Here is a 21103-nt window from a genome sequence, read left to right as displayed (position 1 = left end):
TCCCTCGCTGTCTTCTCCATCAATGTCTCTTTCTAGCTCTTCTTTTCCTATCCACATCTGCTCAGTGGCCAATCCATTTAATGCAGTCCCCCCATGCTTGCCTCCCTTCAGCCACCTCCCCTACCCTATCTCTCTCTTCCCGCCCTCTCCCGCTGTACAGGTGATGTCATTCTTTTTCAGCTGGATTCCCCTCCCTTCTCTTGCCTCCCCTCACTCCCACTCTCTCCTCCGCTTCCCATTAGCGGCTGGCTCTTCTGGGTGCAGCATCCGTCCACGGTAGCTTCTCTCCAAGGTTGGGAGGGGGGAGGAGGAATACCGGCGCGAGGTGCAAGCATTAACCGCTGGGCGAGTGGAGTTGGGGTACAGGAGCAGGATCACTGTGATCGGACATGGAGCTCCACGCCGGGGCTCGAACTCGCATCGCTGGAGCTTTATAGAGTTGCAGAGAGACAGGGGAAGGAGTTTGACAGATGCAGCCTGTGCAGAAAGACTATCCAAGCTTTGTGGATTTAAGGAGACGATTGTTTGGATGATTTGCACCCTGGGATGAAGCCTTGTCCAGTCGAGCAGCAGATGCATGGAGATTTGCCTCATTTTCTAAAAGTTTTAACCCCTTTTTAAAATGGCACCTTCTTGCTGAATCTTTAAAAGGACAAATCTGATTTAATGAGCTTTATGATAAAAGTTGGAATTTGAAAGCTCAACCTAACTTCTATGTTAAGTTTAATAGATTTTTGCCCCCTCCCACTCCTTGAATTTCTTTTTCCAATATGCCATTGGGTGTTCTGCAGACTTTCTCACTCCAGTAGAAACCCAGAAGCTTTGCATTTGAATGGCTCTGTGTTGACTTAAAGCCTCCTTCCAAAGTAACGTCAGACGACCATCCTAATAAATAAGGAGCTCCTCTTTTTTTCAAACAGCCTCTGGACCGCTCTGTTGCAGCAGAGAGTGGCGTCAGCCGCTCCCCGTCTTCTCTTTCTTATTTATTTCTTTCTTCATCCTTTTGCCGAACGAGGGGGAAACTTCCCCCTCTCCCTCCCGCTCGTGGAAATGGCTTTCCTGGTCCGTTGCTATGCCAACTGTTTGCAGCCGTGGTCCTCCAAAGTAAGCGATGTCGTAATCCCTTTTCTGGCCCGCTCCTCCGACTTAAAACGCTGGCTCTGTGTGTGTGCTGCTGATAGGACTGTGTATGCATTGGAGATGAGGATCTTACCTACTTTGCATGTTTCATATTAATCTTGTCTACGTAGAGATGCAAGAGTGCTCTGCTTTTACTTTCATTGATTTTGAAGCATATTTTATTATAGTGGGAGGTTCTTAAAATCAATTGGCCTGAGTTTGACCAATTCTGATTGGTCAATAAAATCCAAAAAACATAAAAAATGTTGTGCTGATTAAAATCGGAAGCAAAAGTTCCCACTATTTATTTATTTATTTATTTTTTTACAAAAAAATACAATAAATTGTATGTGCTTAAGTAAATAAAAAAAAAAAGAACAACCTTGTTTCTGTTGGATAAACACACACCTGAAATTATGAACCTACTTTTGTGTTATAGTTCTGATTTGAGATCAACAAACTTTAATATCTGTGAAATCATGGAATCAAAGAAAATCAGCGATTCGTGGCACTTAAAAAACATGATTGGTTTATATAGCAATTCATTTAGGAGATTAAACCCAATCTGCTTGTCATAGAGTAGCTATGATACATTGGAGATTTTTTTGCCTTTCCACCAACATCTCATTATTCTAAGCAGTTGCAGCTGCAACTCTGATTTAAGAGTTTCCAAAAATAATATCTCAAAGACTCTGATCTCTCTTCCTGTGGCTTTAGATGCAGCTTTTTCCTCCTTTTTATGAACAATATAGGGATTAAGTTTATTTAAACCATGCAGATGGAGTCACAGGCCACAGAGGAGCATTATGTCTGTACAGTTACTCAGTGTGTGCTAAACTAGCTGCATTGTAGCTGAATTTATAATTAACAATATCTTGGCCTAGTTTCTCAAAAATGCGCCGCCAGAGTTATCCTTTGGTGAACTTGTGATGATGTAAGGAAAGCAGCTCCAGTGATTCATGGGCTGCTTTTGTCTTATTTTAGGATTTCCTGCCTTTTAACATTTTTTCTATTTTTGTCATCATATGCACCGATTATAGAAACATGAAACGATACGGCAGCTTTGGTTGTCCTAACAGAATGAGTTGTCTTTTTCTGAGGAAGCATCTTTCTGGGTGCTGAAAGCCTTCCAGATGTTTGTCTTCTGTATCTGTGCTTCTGGTGGGATTGAGAATAATTAGGTCCCAGAAGATTGAAAAGCGATAAAAAGGAAGATGTTCAGTCTGAGATGACGGATGGTTCTTTGATGACTTGTTACTTTGCTGTTTTGTTGTCCCTTTATAGTACGAACTGCATCATGTTTAAATTTCTCTTTATCAGTTTGGAAATCTGGAGGAACTCCTGCAAAATATAGACTTGGTGAAACATTACAGCCATGTAGATTGAAGGGTTAGCATTCAGTTAATCTGTTTAAGGTGAGTGAGTCTTTCACTTTTGCAAAATGAAAGACCCACTCAACCCTGTTACATGTAGCAGAATCTGGGAAAATAATCACAGCTTGTCCCTGCTCTGATAAAAAAAAAAATATAGGGATGTATTTAGGGCTGCAACTAACGATTATTTTAAAAATCGATGAATCGGACGATTATTTTTTCGATTAATCGATGAATCGGACAAAATATATTTTTTATATTAACCTCTTTATTCCAAAATAAACATTTTAGACAGAACAAACAAGCACACAAGTACAGGTTGCTCATTAACTGTACTGGTGCAATATGAAAAATAAATGTTTGTGTTAAAACTACGCAAACTTACATGAGAAATGTAGCTGTACATCCACAAAATATAGGGTACTTTGTTTCATAAAGCGCATAAAAAGACATTTTTGTTTTTAAAAGCCTCTAAGGGGTTCAAACAATAGGCCCCCCCATTTCAACAAATGAGTTTTTTTAGACTAGAAGAGTTCTGCCTTTTAAGACAGGAAAGTACAGCAGTTAAAGTTGCTACTTGAGAAAATACTGAACCATAGAGATAAAAATAGCCCTGTGATTCAAATTATAAATTGTATTTGGAATAAAAATGAGAGAACTAGGGGTGCTAAAAAACACATCCTCCAAAGACAGATATTTACATGGGAATGTGGCAGATAATTAATTGACATATTACTGATCTTGCTGGATTTTATTCTGCTTTACTTCTATAAATTGCAGGATCTTCTTTACTTTATCTTTGCCAGAAGATTTAAACTTTAAAAGTCTTGCCCTCATAATTTGCAAGTTAATTTATTTATAAAGTAAATATAAACGCTGCTTAAGCTAATTCAAATGAAATTAAAAGTAAAATAAGTAGCCAACCTTATCACTGTCTGTAAGTAACTGTCTGTAGGTAGGTAAGGAAAGCATCAGATGAGCTACCTGAGAAACTAACGTAACATTTCCCCCACTTTAAAACCAAACAAACATGGTGGTTCCGTGCCATGTTAATTTCTTTTGAAAAAAGTTGCATGTTATCACTTTTTTCGCTTTACAAAGCACAGGCTATTTTAATTATTGTGATCAATTTGCGCCGTCAATCCCGGTGCATGCGCGCTTCATTTGCAGTCTGGACGCTGAGGCTCTGACTGAGAGGGACTACTGCGGGAAAACGCGGTTGGTGTGGGGGAGGCGCCCCACGGCAGAGTAGGAACGATACATGCTTTCACGTAAGAGTCTCCAAAAGCCGCCAGTGACACCGAAAAAAGTCGCCAGATTTGTCGCTAGTCGCTTTTTTGAAAAATAGTCGCTGGAGGGGTCTGAAAAGTCGCGGAGTTGGCAACACTGCACCTGTGGCGCTGACTCGCTCTGTCGTATTTTTTTTTCTTCCTCTTTCAGTCAAGAGGCAGTGATGACGGCGCGGCGGATGACGCAATAATCGCGCGACACAACTAATCGATGATGAAATTCGTTGCCAACGCTTTTAAAAGTCTATTTTTATCGATTTTATCGATTCGTTGTTGCAGCCCTAGATGTATTCAATCATTTATTTTAGGTATTAAGATTTAATTTTTGGAAAATCTGGATTACTTTGCACCAATGCTTTCTTTGGGCTTCCGTAGCTCTGAGACATCAATGCATCATAACTCATAACTGGCTTATTGTCTGACTTATTGTCTGTTCCATCCTTGAGGCAATAACAATCCTCATCGCCATTCAAAGGACCAAGACATCTCGCCTGGTCAGACATGCCAACAATGACCCTAATGTCTCTCCCTTTTCAGAGGCAGAGACCAGTATTGGGTATTTTAGGCCAAAAACGACTCGACTCCCCATTCCTGGGGTGGACCTGTTCTTCCGTTTCAATTTGCATGTTTTCTAAGCCATAACAAGGCTTTGTTGGGCTACTCTTTAAAGCTTGGAACTCAATGCTAATTTTGACATTTTGAATTGAAAAAGCTTCCTGGATGGGAAGCCAAGCGTCCTTAAACTTGGAAACCAAGTCCAAGTTTTTTAACTTTTTTGTAATGACTATGACCTGGATGACTAAGAATCTTCACCAGCAACAAACATAGTAAAGATAAAGAATGTTAATATCTAGGTGTTCAGGGTTACCTGCAAAAACATTGGACCAAATCCAATCATGAATAACTCAAATAAATGAAACGTTTTCTGCTCCTTCAAGCTGAAGGTGTCACCAAATATTACGCCTTATAGAGTTTGTGAAGGACACCTGTGTAAATGTCTGAGCTGTTCTTTGCTTTGCTGAAATTGCTTCATTAATATGACAATATTTTGTATTTGACATGTGTAGTAGTCATTTTTATACAAACCTAAATGTTTTATAAGAGTTAATTTGCTCTATTTATAATTTCTTTTCATTGTTACATTGCACAGGTAATTGAAGACAACTTAGAAGGTGCATTTTTTTTCCTAACATTAAGATGTTTTCACCTAGTTTCCTCTGCTGTTTTGGTTTCTGTAATGAATTCGTACTGCTTTAATATTAATGGTCAGACCAGCTCTGGATCACTGTAGAAATCTTTTATGTTTAATAGTTAGTTTGCTATTATTCAAGTAATCGATGTAAAAAGGTTTTGCTCAATCTTGGCCTCATTAAAGGCCTATCTGAGCCTATTTGCCCACCTTTTATAGCTGCTGACTATACATCCTGCATGGCCTGTTTGAAGTCTTTATTAATTGGTCGCCGTCTGTGATGAGCTCCCCTTTTGCAAAGGTTAATTAAGTTTCCCTCCTTCTTCCTGTTAGGCAGCTGGATTTGTGTCTGGAGGAATAGAGACAGTTAGAAACTCAGGAGGAAACAGAGATGTTTGAAGGTGATGCTGGGAATTGACTGCGAAAGAAAAAAAGACTAAATTCAGAGCAAGATAACAAAAGCAAAAACACGGAAACAAAATATTAAACAGATAAAACATTTCTGACAAAATTTGAAGTCTTTGGAACATGAGCAACTTTGTTTTTAAAGTTTAGATGAACCCGGCAGTCTAATGATTCATCTCCAGCTGTTTAGCACCATTAACTAATTCAGCTCCTTAATAAGCAGATTTGAAGTTATAGATTTACATTTTTGTAAGATTCTTTCATGTAATAAAATAATTTTATTTAGCATCATTTCCATGATCAGTAACAGCCAACCTTTAATACCTTTGGACTTTTTTCTGTTAGGCCTCTTTTATTTTGTAGCACATTGTATTCCATACTCTCCTGCTCTGATTTTTTTTTTTTTACATTAGAGGAAAGTTGTTGAAAATTTGACTGGATGGATGAAAATTTGGCATCAGATGCCAGTTATTAAAAGGAAGGCAGGCGGAGCGGTTTGTGATGCCAAGTAGCTCAGTCTTTCATGAAGCAATCCAAGATTTTATCAGCAGATACTATTGGGTCTCTTTTGGGGATGGCAGGTTAAATTTCCAGCATGAAGAGCATAGGTTAAGTAATTTTTGATTACATTAAAGCTAGTATTCTTGGAAAATTGATTAAAAAGTGATTTAGAATGAGATGAAGGAGGAAGATCTTTTGCCTTTAGGGGAAAACTGCAGGGAGCATTAACTGATCAAACATCTCGTCTTTTAGGGATTAAATGAAAATTAAGGTGCTTTGTTGGAAGTTTAGATATTCAACTTAAACGCCTCCTGGATGTCAGAAGTACAAGTCAGAAACTGTGCACTAAGCATGGATGCTGCGTGTTATCAAGAGTCAGCAAAGTTTATAAGTTTAAATGTTTGTCACCGTTCTTTATAAAGTTATTCTCATTAAGTCTGCTCATCTACTGTCTTGAAGTATTAATAAGCGAATGTTTCAATGCTGTTAATATGTGCAGAAAACCATTTAGTTCTGTTAACGGGTGTATGGAGTGTCTGATGACCTGATGGTCCAAAAGTTTCACAGCCAACAAGCAGATCTGAAATGTATTTAGACCCCAGATCATTCAGTACTTTATAGAACAATCAGATGTTAAAGTCTTTTCTCTAACATTTTGCCATAGCAGTAATTTAACGACTGTGTGATAATAATCTATTTCCCTGACATCCATCATGAGTCTGGATTATGGAATAAAGGGGAACACTGTGTTTTTTTTTTTTTACATTGGGCCCTTGATTTTACGTTATTACATCATGTTCTACTCACCCATATGAGTTTTGTGTCATTTGGAGCTGTTCTGAAGATATTCCGTTAGGTTATATCCAAGTAACGTCTTCCTTTGGGCGAACGACTTCAAGGCACAAACTGAGTGTTCATAATTTATTCTTTATGGTACGCCAGCATTCATACCATGTAGACGAATCACTGTCCCCCAGACATCCGCGGTTATATTTTTTATATTTATATATTTTTTTAAAACAAAGTGGAGTGTGTATGACATCATCCACACGCCGGACTGGAGTTGTGACACTGACAGGCAGCTACGCTCTACCTCTTATATTCATTCGGCTCGCTAATCTGAATGGTTCAATTCCATTTTGATAGCAAGATCATCTGTGGTAGTAGCACTAGACATCTTCCAGGCATGTGAGTAAAACTAGCAGCAGTTCAGCGGACAGGATTTATGACACAAAACTCGTATGGGTGAGTAAAACATGATTTAACAACGTAAAATCAAGGGCCCAATGTAAGAAAAAAAATGGTGTTCCCCTTTAAGCGCAGCGGCCTAATTTATACAGACACCATAACCATACCGTAACTGAAAATATAATCATGCATCTTTTATTTACGTCCTGTTTTGACAGATAAATCATGTCCTTTTTGTCTTAAATGTGATAGGAGGATGAAATAGTAATGGACTTTATCTGGACTTTTAGATTTAGATTTAATACAATGATGACACCCAAGTTTTTGTCCTTTTAAGTTTTTATGATTATTAGATCTACTTCCAGCAAAGATAATACCTTCTGTTTTATCCACTTTAAGCTGGAGGAAGATGGACCCTTCATCTCACTGGTATCATGGACTGTGTCATGTGATGACCCTGAAAATTGTTCATATCTCAATATTAAATCGATCTAAGCTGAAGACACCACCTGTGTTCAGCTGTCTTGATAGTTAAAGACAAAATCTTGGAGCTTCTTCATTTTTTTTAATGCTTTTTCCATTTTTTCTTCCATATCGGTCCTGCCCTTTTCTCCAATTTGTATTCCATCTGAGACTCTGCTATCTTCTACTACTTGTTCACTGCTTCCTTTACCTTTCCATCTCTCCATCCCCATCTATTATTTAAGCATCAGTAATGGGGCCTGTTGCTGTTGTCGCCAGCCTGACGTTTGCTGCTGCTGCTGCTGTTGTTAGTTTAAACAACTGCATTCTCACTTATCTGCTCATTTCTGACCAACAGATCAAACCACCTGCATCCTCACAGATCACACCTTTGCTCTGCTTTGTTTTTTTTTTTCAAACCCAGTGAGAATCTAGTGTTTCTTTTTAAAACCCTCTGGGTGGTTAGATGTAAGGTTTCTCACCATTACCTATGTTTTAATATGCTGTGATTTTTGTCGCAAACAGACAGATGTTAAATGCATTATTAATATAATGTATTGCATATCTGTTTTAATCCCCTTCCTCTTGCATAGTTCATCAGGTCCATCTTTAGTTTGACTCCGGGGGGTTCAGGCTTTTGCTTCTCTCAGCAATCAATGGCCCGTGCTGAACATTGGCATTATCATTTTGTCTGGACCTCATTCTCTGTTGAATAGCAATTGGGCCATGCACATGTTGGTAGGGCAGAGCTTCACTTGGATGATGGATTTGATGCCAGGGCTGAACAGGCCAGGCGAGGCAGGTCAGCCAGATTGATGGCTAGGCACACCAAGTGTTTGGCATCTCTAAATAAGTGTAGTCCTTAACTTTTAGACGTAAATATCCCCATCCATGCAGTTTTAATAAGACTATAGGCTGTGCATCCTTCAATAATCAGGCATCACTTTATTAAATAAGGATGAAAATCTGCTTTTTAAATGATCTTTTAATAAACTGTTAATATATCTAAAGTGATATTAGATATGCAGTATCATGGTGCACAATGCTCATTTACTTTGACCTCAGCCCAACACACAGAGAGTCAATCAGCTCTGTGCCGGAGCCTACTGGGGCCTTTGGGTTCATAAAGGTAGGGGGTGCATGAGGTGTTCAGACAAAAACACAAGCAGAGAGATGGGGCGTTTTGAGCGTGAACCACACAGAGAGCTTTCAGCATACCGAGGGAGCTCTAGGATATCATATGCGCAGGAAGTGGGGGTGATAAAGATCAATATGGATTGCATTTAGCCAGGCCATGCCCTGCTCGCCTCACATAAGCCATAAATTACTATTAAGGTCATAAACTGACACGTCACAACTTTTTTTTTGTTGTTGTTGTAATATGTATGACTGTATCCCATGATTTATGCCTCTTGTTTGTTTTATTTTTCTCCAGTTATTGTAGCTGTGTTTTTTTTGTAACATTATTTAAAAAAAAAAGATTCATAGGCCGAAAAAGTTTGTCCTTTTCATAATATCAGTGACCTCTCACTTAGCTTATTTGATCTCTTTCTCATCTCTGGAGAAAATATTGAAAAAGCTGCTCAATAAAACTCGAGTACGCTGCTATGGCTCTCTCACTCTCTCCTTTGTTGTTTGTACCAACCTGTCATGCCTTGTTATTTAGACTGAAAGCACTGCTACGATATTTATTTATTATTTTAACCACACTGTGCCGCCTTTATTGAATCCCGTTTAGTTGGCTGTGGAAGTAGGGTTTGTTCATTTTTACTCCAGAGTAGTAAGCTTTTCTTCAAGTATGCACATATTTTATGATTTTATAGCTGGCATATTGTTATATTAGTGCTTTCTTTCTCACATTTTACCTTCATATGCCGTTAATAGGACCGCGCTGTACCCTCAGATGTACTGTATTCATTATCGACACCTCATTACATTACGCTTTAGGGAAAAGATTAAGTTTTTTCTTTTTTTTCCCCAAACCGATATCTGCAGTATTGTGTAATAAGATTTTTATTAGATACTGTTGTTTCTACAGAAGCGGCTGTGAGCATACAAGCCATGGTTGTCCACCTGAATAGGCTGAGCATGGAGAGCTTTATGGTTAGGTTATGCTTGACGCAAGAGCAATCCACGCTGATAACAAGCTGCCTGTCACAACGTCTGCAGCATTTATGCTCTGTGTGGCTTTTTAGCCCCATTCTGGCCAGCTCCAGAGGGGCATATTCAGCACAAACAGCAACCTGGCAACACTCCACTACGCAGGAAGTAGAAAACACACCCTTCTAAAACTTTATCAGAGCCTCTTCATGCCATCCAAAAGCGACAGTTGTTCATTTCCCGCCGGAGTTTCTGTTGATAGCAGTAATATTTATGGGCTCACGGGATGTCTCTACATGTTTACATTTAGGAAACCTCGCCAACGTGAGCTGCTGCTCATGTTTTTCTGTGAGGAGCTATCCAAGTGGTTACATGGTACAGAGACGCAGCGCCTAGGGGCGTGCAAGCTAAAAATGACTCAATTTGACTGCATGCTTTAGAGCTAAATCAGGAGGGATAATCTGATGACCAAGAGGCTTGTATTTACCTAGTCAACAAATCAGGTTTTTATGGAAAAGTAGTAAAAAGAAAGTCACAAGTCTTGGCCACAAGTCCTGCAAATGAAACATCAAAACAGAACCCAGAAGCCAGTCTTACTGTGATGCATGTCAGCATCATTTTCTGGGAAATTGTTCTGAATTTCTGCAGAAAGAAGGTATGAAGAGTTGACTGGAAGGTAGCTGGATCTAAATACAGGGCTTTCCGGCAGAAATCCCTGTAAGAGGCTTAAAAAGACGAGAACGGGGTGAAGTTTCCCTTTTTGACGGGACAACCACTTTTAATGTGTCCAGTCAAAGTCCAGACGTAACTCAAAATGAAACAATGTGGCACAGCATAAAAAGAAATGTTTGTTCCTTACATTCTGAGCCTAAGATATTATTAGGATTGGGCAAAAGTTTTAGCCTGTAGAAGTCCAAAGACCGTAGTTGTTTTCCTGCCTAACCGAGAAAAAAGTGGAGCTGAAATTGTTTGGAAAATCATTAATGTGGAGCTAAAATACAAACGTCTGGCACGCTTTACAGATTTTTACAAAAGAAAAAGAAAAGCATTTATTGCATAGTTTTACCTAGCAGGGTTTAAGAATGTTGGTGGTTTTACTGAGACAAAAGATGTAAAAGCTTGCCTAAAAAAACTCTTCACATATCACAATGGGAGCTGCTTACCGGGCTTTAAACATGGACTCATCATGCACCGCATGCAACACTTGAACTTGATGGTTGAGCTCTAAAACGCAGTTCAACTGCCACGAATGCACACTCAGCGGTTAAAATCATAGACAATACCCAGCGCTTCAGATGCCAGCATTTTCTATAGCTGTCTTCATGCAAACTCCCCCTACCAGTGTTCTGTCATCCCCCACCCCCATCCTTCCCAACACACACACATGCATCTAAACCCATCCATGTGCTAATAGTTCCACCACTTAGTGCCCCCACCCCCTCATTTTCCCTCACCCCACATTATCTCACTGCTATTGATCCACATCCTCTCGTCAAACCAGAGAGCCTTTACTGGATAAATTTCAAGGGCGTTTTTAAATACAAGATGGGGTTTCTGGGTTGATTCCTCTGCAGCTCTTTGTGAATTAAACAAAGAGCTGGGTAGTGAAAATGGGGGGCGTGTCTTTCACATTCATAACTAAAAGGGTATTGCTTTGTCATTACATGACACTTAGCATTTGTTGTTTTGTTTTTAAACCATATTATAATAAAAATGTTAGGATGTTCTACCCAATTAATTGATTTAATCCAGCAGTAGTGGATGCACTAAAGTGTCTAAAACAATCCTGGAGTCCAGGACTGGTTGTAAAATTCAATTTCCCCGTCCTGGATGTTTTCACAGTGCCAGAATCACAGTCAGCTCTTTCCAGTCCAAACAGAGTTGGCCAACAGATCAGAAACCTGATCCAACATTAACAAAAACACCCCAGAAGAACCGCAGGGTGGAGCTGGTCCTCTAGCCGCACCCAGGGTCAACCTGCAAGGGTGCCAGGGACACGCTGCATGTGTTTTGCATGAAGCACTGTTGATTGGACCGTGAGGCAGGAAGCATCTGTTAGCAGGGGGAAGCCACAACACACTGGGTTTCATGTTAAATGCATGTTAAACTGTGTGTATTTGTTTAATTGGCATCAGATTTGAGTATTACTTTATGTTTTTGTTGGTATCAATTGTTTCCCCCCTTTCTTATGGGCCCAGAAAGAGATGCTTTACAGCTTCCTTATGATGCTGGCAAAAAGATAACATTTAGTTTAAAATAAAAATAACCTGAATTCACTGTAGTATAGCTGATTTTAGGTTTGACTTTTTGTGGATTCCTTCTCTTTTATCCAGTTGCAAGGTGGCTTTGATGCCACTAAGGTATCGAAAGTAGTATTTGTTGTAAACAAGACTAATACAAAGTGGCCAAGTTGCAGCCTGGAGTCTTTTGCAGCCTTCCTGTGGATTTTGTTAGACTTGGGAACCAGTTAGAAAATGCCCTGCAGGACAGGAGAGTCAGTTTTTCTTTCTTTTACTGCATTGTTAATGCTCTAAAATTAATTTAAGTAAATTTAAACTGTTTGCCTCCGTTACAATTTGCTTGGTTTAGTTCAAAGTTAAGCAGAAAAATGAAAACATTTGAAATAAAAAGAAAATTTCTTAGGATTTTAAAACGACTTCACTGCCCTTTGCTTCTTCTTTCTTGAGTGACAACATAAGAGAAGTTGATCTAAAAATCCTCCCCTTCGTATGTTGGGAAACTTCGCCAGACCACGTCTCTTCCTGACACGTACAGGACACGACTTTGTAAAACGTGACTTTTAATTAATACATTCTGTTTTGTTTTTTTTTAGCATTGCAAGGTTTCTTAGTCCAAGATCTCCTCACACACTTGACATTGCTGACATCTCATGAAATTACAACATAGCGATTGCACTTTGAATATCATTTAATGCAACATGCACTCTTTTTGTTTGGGGCAGGAGATGAAGTAATAAAAACACAATCTCCATCATCCTTATTCATAAGAAACATTCTGTAATTCAGAGGTGGACACATCAAGTTTCAGCTGCTGGAAGAGGGGTGTTAGAAAGAACGGAAGATTTTGAAATTGCTCAAAAACTACCATGTTCTGGTCAGTGAATGCAGCCTCCTGCCAAGCGTATATATGCTTGGCTACTCTGTATTCCACCTGGAGGCAATCTCCCCTTCAGCTTGTAGTAAATTTCAGTCACATGAATAGGAAGTAGAAATATTAAGTGAACGACAACACAGCATTTTTAAATTTCATTCAGGTGAAAGCAGGGAGCCCTGGCATCATGTACAGTAATGGTTTGGTATTTTAGTGCATTTTCCTTTAATGGCAGGATATGAACTGTATATTTTATTTGTTAATTAAAGCTGTTTTGTGGCACAGATTAAAGTCCAGGATTTTTAGGCTCTCTGGATCCTTTTTATGTTCTTATTTATATTGTTTAATAACAAGGAATTTTTTTTTTGTATCTGTTGTACTTTACCAAGAAGGTTCCTTCTAGGGGCAACGTAGAACAAAATGGCAAATATAAATACGAAAATCTGCTTCTTTTTTTTCTGTTTTAATTATCTAGTCCAGTGCTCCTCCCGTGTCTCCTTTCCCTCATCAGGAAAAACCGGTGCAGAAGTCACAGGTCCCTGGCAGCGCTGATCCTATTCAGCATCCCGTCTGTCACAATACTGGCACGGCATAGAGTCAAAGCTGCCAGCTAATGGCTGTTGATCCACTCCAGAAACTTAACCGCCCAGTTTCTGTCCAGGCGAGGAACTCGCTGGCCAATGATTGTTGAACCCTGTGACTCGCTTACCAACTCCCTCCAAATCACAGGATGAGCATTCTCTTCGCAGCTGAGATTAAAGTGACTTTTAGAGAGCTCTGAGGTAGTTTGTTGCTATGCAGATATCTCTGTTCCTTGGCATGGTTCCTCTGCAAGTTCTGCAAGTCAAGCTTTTACTGTTTGTGAATTATTTCTATAACATTTGAGGTAATTATGGGTTCAGTGCATCCTTTTCCATGCTGCCCGGTGGAGCCTGGCACCAACCTGGTTTTAGATTCACTGCACTTTGTAGAAATACGAAAAACATTCTCCTTCATGTGAGAGCAGATTTGTTTTTACAGCGAGTGTTTCACTGTCCTTCTGAAACGCAGAAATGATTAACAATAAATTCGAAGCAGCAGCATAGTATTTGGAGATTGATTTCTGTGAAGGATTTTCCTCGCAAGTTTGAGGCAACTTTTAAAAAGTGGAGCTGAAGCGGTGCCTGGGTGAATGTGTGTGGGTGTGTGTAGAGATATTGTTTGCGTCTCGTCCACACTGTTTGAGTCCTCATCTCCTAACTCTATCCTCACTCCTTCCCTCTCTGTTACATGTCTGTCTTTTCAGTTGTCGCCTCCAATTTCTGCTTCAATTTATATAATCTCTCCCTGCTGCAGCCGCTGCACCTATTCACATTGCCTGCAGACATGGAAGTCTGGACTGAGGCAAATCTGAAGAGCATATAGTAGACCTTTTTCCTCATCTGTTGCCTCACTTTCACTTCATCCTCATTCTGTCAATCCTATCTTTTAATATTTCTCTCTCTCCATCCCAGTACTTTCTTACATTCTTGCTCAGTTTGGGCCTCTTTCTCTTTTCCCACTCTTTGTTTGCATCGCTCACATTTACGCCAGGTGACTCTATTTTCTCCACACCTCCATCTGTCTTCCTGCTTTGTATCTTCCTCAGTCGTCTGTAAACCTGCCAGTGATGGAGCAACACAAGAATAGGAGTTACGCCTGTTTAGTTCTATTGGATGGGGTCCATCGATGCTTTGAGTTTTATATTGAAATGTCAAGTTACATTGTTTAGAGGCTTGGATTCATCAAAGTTTTCTTCAGGGGAACTTTTTAAGACCTTGCTAGAATGATGAATCCCCAGGGAGTCATTCTACTCCCACAGAACTGACTTGGCAGTTTGGCACATCCTTGTAGCAAAGAAATAAACATAAAAAATAGATATGAGAATTTCCAAAACAGGAGGGAGAGAGGGTGAGGAGGATGGGAGCCAAACCAGGGGCCGACGGAAACAGAGCGAAGAGGTGATGGGGGAGCTGCGATGAGCGAGGGAGATAGATGGAGACAGGAGACAGAGTTAATTACCAAAAAGACGAGACGGGCCCTGGAAGAGATAATGCAAAGAAACAGAGCAGACGCATCGGAGAAAGCAGCGGAAATCAGATTCAGGGACAGAGTTAAGTGCCGTATCAAACACGGGGCAACTCGTCTGAGCTGAGAGACAGTTGCTCTATTGTTCCTTTCTGCTGAGGTACACCGGCTGTGATGTGGTTTCTGTTTTAGCAGCCTGCTGTGGGAACTAAATCAACATAGCGACAGCTGTTACTAGCAACGACAAGCTGCAGCCAAGGCGCTTTGATTTAATGTGTAATTATGCTCTAAACTCAGAGTGGAATCACTGTGTGGACTTTTCCCTGATTTCAAATAAATCTAGATAACACGTCTCTAAAGATGTCACTGAGTTTAACTGGAAATGAAAGCTTATTATGTTTTAAAGATCTACATATTAAATAATCTGCTGTCATGTTTAGCGTTTACAAAAATAAAACAAAACAGAATTTTTATTTTTATCTGCTGACATTATCTTTATCCAGCTCTTTAACCCCTTGTTGAAATATTCTGATCTGTTACACTTTTTCCCTTTTTGGGACACAACATGCACCCCTCAATATGGAGCAAGGAGGTAGCAGCATTATGCTGTGGTGATGCTTTTCTTCTGCAGGGACAGTGAAGCTGGTTGGTGCTCATAAATGCCCAGTAAAAAAAGAAATCCAGTTTAGAATCAGAGACCTGATTTGAAATCATTGTTTACCAGTACTCTCCATTCAATCCAGCTGTGTTTGAGCTGCTTTGCAAAGGATACTGGGCGATCATTATCCAACTTTGTATGAGACATAACCACAGAAGACTTGCATCACTTTGATGTGAACAAGCTTGAAAGGGAAGCAGGCTTTTGTCTGAAGACTTTATATGTTTCCTTTCTTCACAGTTCATGGTACGAGGGTTTGTCACTGCTGACCCCTGCAGGCCAATCATGTTAATATCAAGCGCTGATGTCAGAATCTATCGATCTCTACTTAGATCATAAGCTTATTTGGAAATTGTTCAGCAGAAATAACAGCTAGCTCTGCTTCTATAGTCCTTCATGAAAATGTCCCTTTTCTTGTCTTAGGCTTTTTACACTACGTTGTCTTTAAATGTTCATCAAGTGCTTTTTGTCACTGTTTTTTTTTTTTTTTTTAACCCCACTTTAATCATACTTCTTATCACAATTCACCAGCTGCATTATGGTTTAATTACTGTCAAGCTATTTCTTCTGTTTATCTTCTTGGTAATATATTCCCCCATTTATTCTTCGTTCTGTTCCTGCTGCATATGTCTGTTTATTGTTGATTTTATCTTTATTCAGAGGTGCTACTCATGATTTGTTTTCTCATGTATCAGTGCTTATGTCTCTCCAAAACACAGTGAAGATGATCCAGTTTGTAAAAAGCATTTATGAAGAAGTTAGTGTGGCTAAAAAGGCAGTCTGGGCTTTATTGTCCATTTAACTACTGATGTAATGGGTAGAACAATCCACTTGGCTTTAAACCCTAAAAGGTGCCATTTATACTGTTATTTTTTTTCCCCAAGAGAACAGTGCATAACTTTATTATATTAAATTGATTTGTTTCGGTGAAAGGGACTGGAGTTGTTTTAATGAAGGACTAATGGCATTCAAAATAAATACCTCAGAGAAAGAGCTGCTGTTTGAGGGCTTTTTGATTTTTCCTGATGGAGGATAAACCTTTGCATAATTAATGGTAGGAAACTATACACGGTTTCATCATTTTTACTTATCGCATCTGTGTGTCTCTAACCACAATGTTTTAATCATATCTAAGTGGGCAGCCTTATGAATATGACCAGCTACCAGATAAAAATAAATGAATCAAGGTTGCTGCAACTTTTGATTTGTTAAACCCATAATAAACTAGATTGCTTTAAAAGAGACGGCTCCGACGCTTCCTCACAACCCGCTGCCACCATGCTCAGTAGCTCCACCATAAACTAAATCTGCTGTACTCCTTATCATAATACAAGACCTTTTCATTTTTCTGGAATTAACCAGGCTTTTCTAGTAATTGCTGTGAGGGAAGCTCAGTCTTCCCATGATTGGGGCTGCTGCCTTGACATGATGAAACTATACAGCTGAAGGAGCCTCACACATTTATATTTAATCTCCCAACTCTCATCCTTAATGCATGGGGAGAGTGGAAGACCCCCTTTGCCCCACACCCTCAGCCCCCCTGATTTGGCCTACTGGGAAAGGAAAAGAGGGGGATTAGAGGTGGATTAACTCTGTGGTGTGAATAGGAGCCACGAGACCTCCGTGTCCGTCGACTCCTTCTTTCTCTGAAGTACCAATACAAACACAAACTCCACGCTTCTATTATCTACCGTCTTTTATTTAGTTCTGAACCTGGGGACCCATTCAGAACCTAAAATAGAGCATTTATTTACCAAACTGTGAGTGACACTAAAGGTCACTTATGGACGGATCTTCTTTATATAATTTTTTCTTTACATTTCAAACGTTAGCTTAATACGTTAACTTATTTTACAGCATTATTCTAAATCTTAGCTCTAAATGCCTCGACTATCTTTCCTTTCTTCATATATTTCAAACATGGTGATTTTCACCTTTTAAAAACTCCTTATATTTAACTGGTCTTTGAATATGTCCTCTTTTAAGACAAGTAAACTGCTTATTAATTTGATTTTATTTTTAATGTACCGTTAGTTTAAATTTGATGCTTTTACTTTTGAGTCCAATCGAGGACCAGAGTAAAATGTTAAGCTTTGTCCCTTTTGCCATTCAAGCCAAGTTTCTTGTTCATTGGGGTTCATCAGTTATTCATTTTACCCTCCGCCTGTCAGTACTGGTAAGTATTGGATGAAAGCTGAATTGCTCATAACTGCTCCATCATACAGAAATCGATTTGCATTTGCTTTGGTCAAATTAGCGATTATTCACCGTCCTCCTTATCACTTCTTTTAGCTATTTCCATTCACCCAGTAGCGGCGCTAACATGCAGCCCAGGGTGTTGGTCAACAAAAAAAGTATCAAGATAATAGTGGAGTGATGTGTAAATGTGATTGGATGTAATTCAATCAATAACACCATGATTGCATGTTGTCTTTGGGTCAATAACTCTGCTGTGCTTAATAGGAAATGGATTTCACTTAAATGCTTCTTCACTCAAGACCTTCACCTCATTCCAGAACCATTATGAGTGCAAATGTTAAAATAGCATGCTTTCAAATTACAACACCGATCCTTAATTGCTTTTAAAAGAAACAACTGAGCTATTACCTCAGCACCATGGGAGTCTGAACGAGGCAAAGCTGAGTACGTTGGTGTTTAAGTAGTTGCTTAAGCAGAATGCTGTATAGTGGCCAATATTGTAATAATCCAATAGTCTGTTACATCCTTATAAATGCATTGTTCTTATAAGGTTCCTACAGTCTCCAAAAGTATGTTTTTTGATAATTTTACAAGTTTTCTTTCTGTTTATAGTCTTCTTTCATTTATTATCAAAAAATACAGAAACTGAAGACGATCCAAACTTCTTACATAAAGCAATTAGCTTTTTTTATTTGTTTTCTCTCACTTTGCATGCTTTTGTACTTCTTACTAGTTGTTTTGCAGATAAATGCACTAGATTCTGTGCTTCAGATATATTTTAGGTATACGTAATGCTGTCAAGTTTTGAGATATCTGAATAAAAGGAATAAAAAGAAACATACGGATGATGAGCTGTTCAAATACTTCAAATACTCAGCTCCTTATTACATTTTGTGTTTCCCTCTGGGTTTGAATATAGGTTTATCAGGATGTAAAGAACATCAGAGCTGTTAGGTGAAAGTACTAAGGGGGGGTTGCCCCCAGACTCGTCTTGTTTAATATTGCATAATGCCACTATGGTTCCTCTCTGTCTTCCTGCTGCTGAGCATCAGTTCTGCTCAATGAGGCTTTATTGGTAAAGCGGTCGCTGAGGGTGTTCATGCGGGTGTTTTTGCTGAAGCTTGAGCGTCCTGATGTCGCCATGGAGGAGAACTGCTCTAGGTTTTCTTGGTGTCATCGGAGAACGTTGTCCCTTACCCTGCCTCTGTCCCGATCCCACCGGGTAAGGATTAAGATTCAAAGGTTAGAGCTGCAAATTTCTGGGCTTTCTAAACATTTGCTTATAGTCTCACCTTTTTCCATGGACTAAAAGCCATCCACAAAAATAAATTTTCAACAGGTTTTTTGACCGAGATTAGTAAAGAAATGACCTCTGTTTATATCTCAAAATGTTTTCTTCAGAGCTTTTGATTGATATTTATTAACACTCAAAACAAGCATTTCAAATTATGTTTTAAGCTGATAGGCTTACAGGCTAAAATGTTCTTAGGTTTGTGTTTAATTAACGTTGGAAAATATTTTTTGTCTTTAGTTTACCAACCAATCGCTGTTCAGATAAGGTTCCTAAGCACAGTGTTCATGAAGCGGAAACGAAGCCGACTGTTATATATATAAATGAATTTTAACGTAAAATCAGATTAAAATTTTTTCCAGCCTGTGTAGATTTGTTTTATCCTTAAATTGTTGCATTTTTAAGAAATAACTATTTCATTATAACAGCATGATATAATTTAAGCTTCTGTTTTATATATAGTTAGTTATTTAATACGTATTCAAATATGGTTTTAAGCATTGTTATTTAGAAAAGTAAAAAGGATGTTTGTATTTTTAGTTAGTTATTTTTTGAGAATTTTATGAGAATTTAAATTCATTCTTTAAATGATGTTTGGGGTTTGGGAAGTGACCGTTGTGAAGGTATACAGAGATTAAACAAAAATCACAAATTGCGCTGTTGTATCTTAGTGCTTATTCTTTTAGTCTTTTGTGAGATCATAGAGCCCCTCCCCCACATGTTGCAACACACTGCCAGTCAGCTGGCTGAGGAATGTCGTTACAGTTTTGATTTGTTTCTGAGAAAGACAGATCTTATGGTATGGAAATGTTTTAGAAATGTTCATCCATCATGATGAACTTTAAGGAGCGCTAACCCTCGCTGTTATTGAATTGTTCTTAAGCTCCTGCTGGCAAGCTATGAGGAACATTGTTTTTATTGCAGCCGACTGCTACGTATGCCTGGGCTGATAGCATCAATATTGTATTATGGAAAGTTATTTGCACACATTTTGTGTAACATTTTTTCTCTTCTTATAAATCTTATCTTATAGATAATATATATTCTTTCCCTAGAAGTTGTATATAAATGTAATATATTTTTCCTTTGAATTGATTATTTTTATCTTATGATTGTGTGCAGCACTTTGGTTCTGCTGGGTTTTGAAAGTGCTATATAAATACATTTGGTGTTGTATGTTTGACGGTAAAACAACTGGGCCCCTATACTGTCCATCCAGCTGTATATAAAGTGGGCTGCCCAGACTTTATGATCTCATGTTCTAGTTAAGATGTTACCTGACCGCTCATTCAATTGTGTGCTCTTTAATAACTCTGTTAAGCTACTTGTGTGTGTTGGGAGTGGCGGCCTACTGGTTAGGGCACAGAGCTTGGAATCCATAGGTTCTGAGTTTGAGCCCCACTCTGGGTCTCTGAGCAAGACCCTTAACCCCACACTGCTCCCTGGGCGCCCCACGATGGCAGCCCACTGCTCCCTGAGGGGATGGGTTAAATGCAGAGGGAAATTTTCCCCAATGTGAGATCAATAAAGTTAAATTATTATTATTATTATTATTTCATGCTGCTCTCTTCCACAGCTAAAATAAACTGAGTCTGTCTTGTTTTGTTGTGAATTTAAATTCCAGGCAAAATAATATAAATTGAGCTTAACAGAAGTCTTTTATAAACATTTGAATTAGGGCTTCAACTACCGATTATTTTGCTAATCGATTAATAATCGCATAGCCAAAGATTCCTTAAAGAAGACTTTTTATGAAATTAAACCAGGTAAAACTCAAAGGTTTCCACTTGAGGAGTTCTGGATAAAGCATATTGATGGAGATTTGTTCTTTTGAATACAAAATGTTTATATATATTTATATATATATATATATATATATATATATATATTTTTTTTTTTTTTTTTTTTTTTTACAATCTTGGCAAAGTTACTTGGCTGCTCTATCAGCTACAGGCACGTTTTAGAGTCTCTACACTCCAGTTAACAAATAATTAATTAATCACGATTAATCCCATTAATTGTTTCAGCCCTAATTTAAATACTTTAGAACTGTTATATTCATAGTATTTAAACGAAAAAAAAAAACAAACATTGAAACTGGAAAGTTAATAGATATGCCAATTTCAAATCCTATTAAGTCTGATGCATTATCTACGTGTCCCAGCATTCTGT

At 38.7% G+C, this 21103-nt stretch overlaps 1 protein-coding gene across 10 annotated transcripts in view; it reads left to right on the top strand.

Annotated features, from left to right (window-relative positions):
• LOC119797649 (rap guanine nucleotide exchange factor 6-like) overlaps nt 1-21103 on the top strand; it is a 187952-nt gene that overhangs the window by 105572 nt on the left and 61277 nt on the right. The window contains exon 1 of one of the 10 annotated variants that reach the window (XM_038306818.1): nt 242-1104. The exons of the other annotated variants lie outside the window; for them this stretch is intronic. Coding sequence (XP_038162746.1) covers nt 1051-1104 — 54 coding nt within the window. The 5' untranslated portion in view covers nt 242-1050. Of the gene's footprint in view, nt 1-241; nt 1105-21103 lie in introns of those variants that run through there. 10 annotated transcript variants of the gene reach the window in all.

Source organism: Cyprinodon tularosa, unplaced genomic scaffold (genome assembly GCF_016077235.1).
Source record: "Cyprinodon tularosa strain WSP-4 unplaced genomic scaffold, ASM1607723v1 ctg592, whole genome shotgun sequence".
Taxonomy (NCBI): domain Eukaryota; kingdom Metazoa; phylum Chordata; class Actinopteri; order Cyprinodontiformes; family Cyprinodontidae; genus Cyprinodon; species Cyprinodon tularosa.
This window is presented reverse-complemented; position numbering and strand designations above follow the sequence as displayed.